The sequence below is a fragment of the Phalangium opilio genome, unplaced genomic scaffold (assembly GCF_054372755.1).
Source record: "Phalangium opilio isolate 3A_F unplaced genomic scaffold, DU_Popi_V2 ptg000088l_1, whole genome shotgun sequence".
Classification (NCBI taxonomy): domain Eukaryota; kingdom Metazoa; phylum Arthropoda; class Arachnida; order Opiliones; family Phalangiidae; genus Phalangium; species Phalangium opilio.
This window is the reverse complement of record NW_028324193.1, coordinates 3558992-3565823: the sequence shown is the minus strand read 5'-3', so window position 1 is coordinate 3565823 and position 6832 is coordinate 3558992. Positions and strand designations below refer to the sequence as shown.

At 37.7% G+C, this 6832-nt stretch overlaps 1 protein-coding gene across 1 annotated transcript; it reads left to right on the top strand.

Annotated features, from left to right (window-relative positions):
- The first annotated feature begins 3112 nt into the window (after nt 1-3112).
- On the top strand, nt 3113-5845 carry LOC149649108 (uncharacterized). The gene is made up of 2 exons (XM_089849444.1): nt 3113-5347; nt 5426-5845. The coding sequence occupies exons 1-2, from the start codon at nt 3113-3115 to the stop codon at nt 5843-5845; spliced, it is 2655 nt and encodes an 884-aa protein (XP_089705570.1).
- The last annotated feature ends 987 nt before the right edge of the window (nt 5846-6832 follow it).

The following is a 6832-nucleotide window of genomic DNA, read 5'->3' as shown; positions in this document are numbered from 1 at the left end:
ACTTGGTCACGCTCATTGTAGAGCTTAAGTTCCCGTAAGTGGAATGTTCCTTTTAAAACCACGCTACTACCCTGTGGGCGGAGAGTGTAGGAATAGGGTGATAATTTGGAGCTTATTATAAACGGACCTTGCCAGGATGGTGCCAACTTGGCGGAAAACCTATTCCCTGCGGATGATTGGTAGTGTTTTCTTTAAAACTAAATCTCCCTCTACAAATTCGAACTCTCGCTTCTTTTCATCATAAATAGCCTTATTCCTTTGCTGGCTTTTTACTAAATTAGCCTGGGCTTCTTTTATGGCGCTACTAATTAATTGTGCCTTACGAAGGGGTTCTATTTGCTCGCAAGCTTTTGATATTTGATTGTGGTCAATATTCATGATGGGCCCTTCTCTTATCTCTCTACCAAAATTTAAAAACGAAGGTGAAAATCCTGTTGATTCGTTTTTCGACGCACGCAGTGCCATGACGAACTGTTGAAGGCCTTCATCCCAATATTGGTGGCTTTCTTTGACGTAGCATTTTATCATCATTCCTAAGGTTTTATTAGCTCGCTCGGTTTGATTACTTTGAGGGCTATAGAATGATGTGAATCTCTGCTTGATGTTAAAGAGACTACAAACCTCGCGCATTAGGTTTGACACAAATTGTGACCCATTGTCTGAGACAATTCTTTTTGGAACGCCAAATCGAGCAAATACTTGATTCACCAGGATGTTAGCTATGTTTTTCGTTGTTGCTTATTTTAAAGCAAAAGCTTCAACCCACTTGGTGGAATAGTCTACTTCTACTACTAAAATATGAGTGTTCCCCTTCTTACTTCTAGGGTACTCACCCTTCAGATCTATCCCAATTATTTCCCAAGGTTGAGAAAGTTCAGCCTATTTCATAAATCCTGCCTGCTTGACGGGAGGGGATTTATGCTCTTGGCAAATCTTACATGTTTTGACATATTTACTAACGGCTTTTGCCATACCTTCCCAGGTGTAATACTTTCGAACTCGTTGTAAGGTTTTACTGGCTCCTTGATGGCCAGATGACGGAATATCGTGACAGGCGGACAAAACTATATTAACTAGGCTATTGGGTACTACTACTATGAACGATTCTAGTATTTTAGGGCGTTTGGCACTATCACCATTGGCGTCCTGTCTACTACTATTTTCACCTCCTAACTGACCTGCTGTTTCTATAAACAATACCGTCAATTATTACAAGAGGGAGCAACACGTTGTACCCATTTACCTATGCTATCCTTGTAAAAAATGGACGTTCAAAATTAATATCTGTAGGCAAAAAATAGGTCATACTGTAAAAAACTATCTATGTAAATTTGATGGTATCGTTCCTTTCAACCGAATTCCCAATGGACCGAAATCCCATTCGACCGAATATCCCGCAATGATTTTAGATTTCCAGCCCAATGGCTATATTCCCGATGGACCGAAATCCCAATCGTCCGAATATGCCCCTAAAAAATTCATGAATATAACTTGAAACACTGAAGCCGTCAGCGATTCGGTGGTGTAGTGGATACGATGTTGGACTACGAAGCGATTGGTTGTTGGTTCGAATCTCCGATAGGTATGTTAATAATATTAAAAGTAAATGTTTCGTGATACTAATTAAAACGCTCACTTTCATTCCTTTCAAGGCAAGAGATATATAGAATTAATAAACAAATTGTGCTTAAAATGAAGTACAGTCTTAATGGTAGTTCAATCAATGTCTTTATGTTTTAAATTAAAATTTTAATATTTTGGTTTTGGGTGGGTTAGGTTAGGTTAGCATAGGTTAGGTTAGGTTAGGTTAGGTTAGCATAGGTTAGGTTAGGTTAGTTTAGGTTTGGTTTGGTTTGGTTCCAATAATTCGATGACACCTTTTCCAAAATATGCTTCTTTTAATTAGCTACCACCTTTTCCAAAACATTCTCCTATAAATTAGCTGCCACCTTTTCCAAACATTTTCCAATTAGCTGCCACCTTTTTCAAAATATTCTCCTATTAATTAGCTGCAACCTTTTCCAAAACATTCTCCTACTAATTAGCTACCACATTTTCCAAAATATTCTCCTTTTAACTAGCTACCACCTTTCCCAAAATATTCTCCTTTTAATTAGCTACCACCTTTTCCAAAACATTCTCCTATTAATTAGCTGCCACCTTTTCCAAAATATTCTCCTATTAATTAGCTGCAACCTTTTCCAAAACATTCTCCTACTAATTAGCTGCCACATTTTCCAAAATTATCTCCTTTTAATTAGCTACCACCTTTTCTAAAATATTCTCCTATTAATTAGCTGCCACCTTTTCCAAAAGATTTTCCTATTAATTAGCTGCCACCTTTTCCAAAATATTCTCCTATTAATTAGCTGCAACCTTTTCCAAAATATTCTCCAATTAATTATCTGACGTCTTTTCCAAAATATTTCTATTATTTCTAATAAATTGTTCGTGGTAAGAGGCGGGCTTTTAATACTCATATAAATAATCTTTTTACCTCCAAACAAGGTTGGGTTGGGTTAGGTTAGGTTAGGTTACGTTTGGTTAGGTTAGGTTAGGTTAGGCTAGGGTAGGTGAGGTTCACCGTAATTAAAACGTAGTTAAGTGCAGTAATACATTTTCAACTCACATTTATTTTAACAATAATAAGTTGTGAAATTAAAAATATATTTAATGCAAAACCACACAGTATGTCTTCTTCCAGTTCAATAGAATTTCGGTCCAATGGGACTATAATAAAATCGCACCTTTGGCTACGTTCGGTCGAATGGGACCCCAAAAAAAACCCCCTTCTGTCGAATGGGAATTCTGTTCAATGGGACCAAAGCAATTTGATAACCGAGTTGTAATCTTAGACTGAAAAGATAAGAACGGCTGTTGTTTTAATTTGAGTTTCATAACTGACGCGTTGTAAATTTTAGCTCTTGTAAATAGAATGAAATAAACTATCGTAGTTAATTTTAAATTCATTGTGTGGTTTTCTCAAAATATTAAATGGTGCCGAAACCCGGGAGAATATAGAAGATTATCAGAAGGCTAGTCGCGATTGAATCACGGTCTAGTATACGGATTAGAAACCTTGAGAAACCTTACGGAACACGACGCGTTTAAGATGGCCGAATCAGCTGAAAGAACTTTGGAACAAGCTAAAAAGAAACGAGTGGTGCAACGACGAATGGTAACCAAATTAGTCAACAAGATAAACAAGCTTTTCGACGAAGAAGAAGAAATTTCCTCAGATACTTTGGACAACTTAATGGAACAAATTGAGGCTAAATATTCATTACTGAAGGTCATGAATAATGAAATCGAAAATACCCTTTTCGATGATGAAGAACTCGAAAGCGATATGTGCGAATCAGAAGGATACGAGGAGAAAATTATCAACTGCAAGGCGAGAATTAAGCGAGCGATGAGGCCCAATATCGATATTCGAGTTAATCGAAGAATGAATAGCACGGCGAGCGAAGAAACCGTATTAGGAAGCGAAAGTCAAAGATTACACCAACCGACAATGACGACAAGACTACCGAAATTAGAACTGAAGAAATTTTATGGAGAACATAGTAAATGGATGGATTTTTGGCCTCAATACGAGGTTGCTGTACACAAGAACGAAACCCTACGACCGGTGGACAAGTTTGTGTACTTAAAGTCCTATCTCGGAGGTACGGCACTCAGCTCCATCACTGGTCTAACCTTAAGCGACGGAAACTATGAAGAGGCAATCATGAATCTTACCAACCGGTTTGGGCAGAAGGTCAATCTCAGGAACATTCACAACAATCGACTCTTGGATATAGTACCTGTTAAAAGATCAAGCGATATTGCATCCTTAAGACGTCTTTATGACCAATGTGAAATTGAAGTTAGAAGCCTCATCAATCTTGGAGAAGCTGAAGGAAAATCTGGAGGCGTGATAGGATCTATTATCTTGAAGTTGGTCCCACCGGACATCTCCTTGGAGTACTGTAGAAGAAAACAACCAGAAGCCGAAGACGACGTTTCTCAGATCCTTGAATTCATCCGTCATGAAGTTGAAAGTCGAGAAAGGTGCCTGTCCTACATTCAGGAGTATGAAGATTCACGAAAGCACGCTAAACCATCTGAACACAAACCTTACAAGTCTATCTACAAGACACCTTCAAATCAATCAGCTGCTGCCTTGAACACAGCCTCACATCCAGTTGAAGTATGCTTATTTTGTGACGACGAAAATCATAAATCAGAAAACTGCAGCAAAGTTGAAGAAGTAAAACACAGGAAAGCTGTCCTCAAGAAAAAGGGACGTTGTTTTATCTGCGTCAATGGACGGCACTTAGCACGTGAATGGCGCGTGAAAACGACTTGTACGAAATGCCTAAGAAGACACCACATCTCTGTTTGTAGTGAATATCGCAAACCGGAAGAAAGAACGAAGGGAGCCACAGTTGTCTCAGCGACCACACTGATGGGAAAGAATACCATCCTGCTTCAAACAGCGATAGCCAAAATCACTTATGGAAAAAGGGAAAAATTAGTCCGGATTCTTCTCGACGGTGGTAGCCTGCGGACATTTATTAAACGAAAGACCTCTCAAGAGCTTGGTCTTCCAGTCGTTGCTGAAGAATTGTTGCACATCCATGCATTTGGCGGAGAAGACCCGGAACCAGTGAGATGCCGAAGAGTCAAAGTTTCTCTCACTAGTCTTTACAACAACAAAACAATCGATATCGAAGCAGTCGAATCTCCAGAAATCACATCAGCATTAGTAGAAGTCCCTGGACATACAATAAGGAAGATGATAGGATCAAAAGGCTTTCAATTAGCCGACCAAGTACCAAAGAACCGAACCTGTGGTGATGAATTAATAATCCTAATAGGAGCCGATTATTACTGGAAAATAATGAGCGGCAACATCGAACGACTTAACGAAAATTTGGTTGCAATCGAAAGCGAATTAGGGTGGCTGGTCCACGGTCCTTCGTCGGTCCTAGGTATGCAAGTTGTCTCTCAATCATCAACAGTACTAGTTTCGAAGATCATAGCAAACGAAGATGACATCTCAAAAATTCTACGAGCACACTGGGAGTTAGAATCCATTGGAATCACAGAGACTGGAGTTCAGCCAACAATCCTTCACGAAGAAACAGTGGGTAAACTGGAAAAGGGGATCAGATTCGTCAATGGAAGATATGAGGCTCCTTTATTGTGGAAGGATCACCATGAAGAGCTCTCAAGTAATTATGTCGGCGCGAAAAGGAGACTCGTCAGCCTAACCAGAAGATTTAAAAGGGATCCGTTACTCTTGTTGATGGAAGATATGAGGCTCCTTTATTGTGGAAGGATCACCATGAAGAGCTCTCAAGTAATTATGTCGGCGCGAAAAGGAGACTCGTCAGCCTAACCAGAAGATTTAAAAAGGAATCCGTTACTCTTGTTGAAGTACCAAACTATCATTGACGACTATCTTCAGAAGGGAATGATTGAACTAGTCCGCCCTGAAACTCCTCCATTAAATAACACATGGCTATTCTATTTACCACATCAACCAGTGATCAAAGAAGAGCGTTCAACGACAAAGGTTCGAATCGTGTTCGATGGCTCCTCACATGAGCCTGGAAGCCCATCCTTGAATGAATGCCTTTTATCTGGACCAAATATGAACCCAGATTTATTGGACGTCCTGACAAGATTCCGAATTTACATGGTTGCCTTCATAGCTGACGTCGAACAAGCGTTTCTTCAAGTTTCGCTTAAAAAGGAAGACCAAGATTCGGTCCGGTTTTTGTGGTCACGTTATCCGCTTGCATCGGAGAAGGACATCCAGATAGACCCTTACGAAAATACCTTGACCAAATTTTAAGAATTTGATCAAAAATGTTTCCAAAAATAGAACGTTTGATAAAATAACAATTTGATAAGGTGGTTGGATCTGACTTTGATCATTTTTTGATAATATCTTTCCCTATCAAATAGAAGTTGATCATTGTTTGATTCTTTCCCTTCCTATCAAACGACATTTGATCCGTATTTGATAATATCCGTTTCTATGAAAGAAAATTTGACCCATATTTGATAATATCTGTTTCTATGAATCAAAATTTGATCCATATTTGATAATATCACTCCTTATCAAATGGAATTTGATCCATATTTGATAATATCACTCCCCATCAAATGGAATTTGATCATTATTTGATAATATCTCTCCCTATCAAATTGAATTTGATCATTATTTGATAATATCTCTCCCTATCAAATTGAATTTGATCATTATTTGATAATATCTCTCCCTATCAAATTGAATTTGATCATTATTTGATAATATCTCTCCCTATCAAATTGAATTTGATCCTCATTTGATAATATCCCTCCCTATAAAATAGAATTTGATACATATTTGATAATATCTCTCCCTATCAAATTGAATTTGATCCTCATATGATAATATCTCTCCCTATCAAATAGAATTTGATCCTCATTTGATAATATCTCTCCCTATCAAAAAGAATTTGATACTCATTTGATAATATCTCTCCCTATCAAAAAGAATTTGATACTCATTTGATAATATCTCTCCCTATCAAATTGAATTTGATCCTCATTTGATAATATTTCACCTATCAAATTGAATTTGATCCTCATATGATAATATCTCTCCCTATCAAATAGAATTTGATCCTCATTTGATAATATCTCTCCCTATCAAAAAGAATTTGATACTCATTTGATAATATCTCTCCCTATCAAAAAGAATTTGATACTCATTTGATAATATCTCTCCCTATCAAATTGAATTTGATCCTCATTTGATAATATTTCACCTATCAAATTGAATTTGATCCTCATT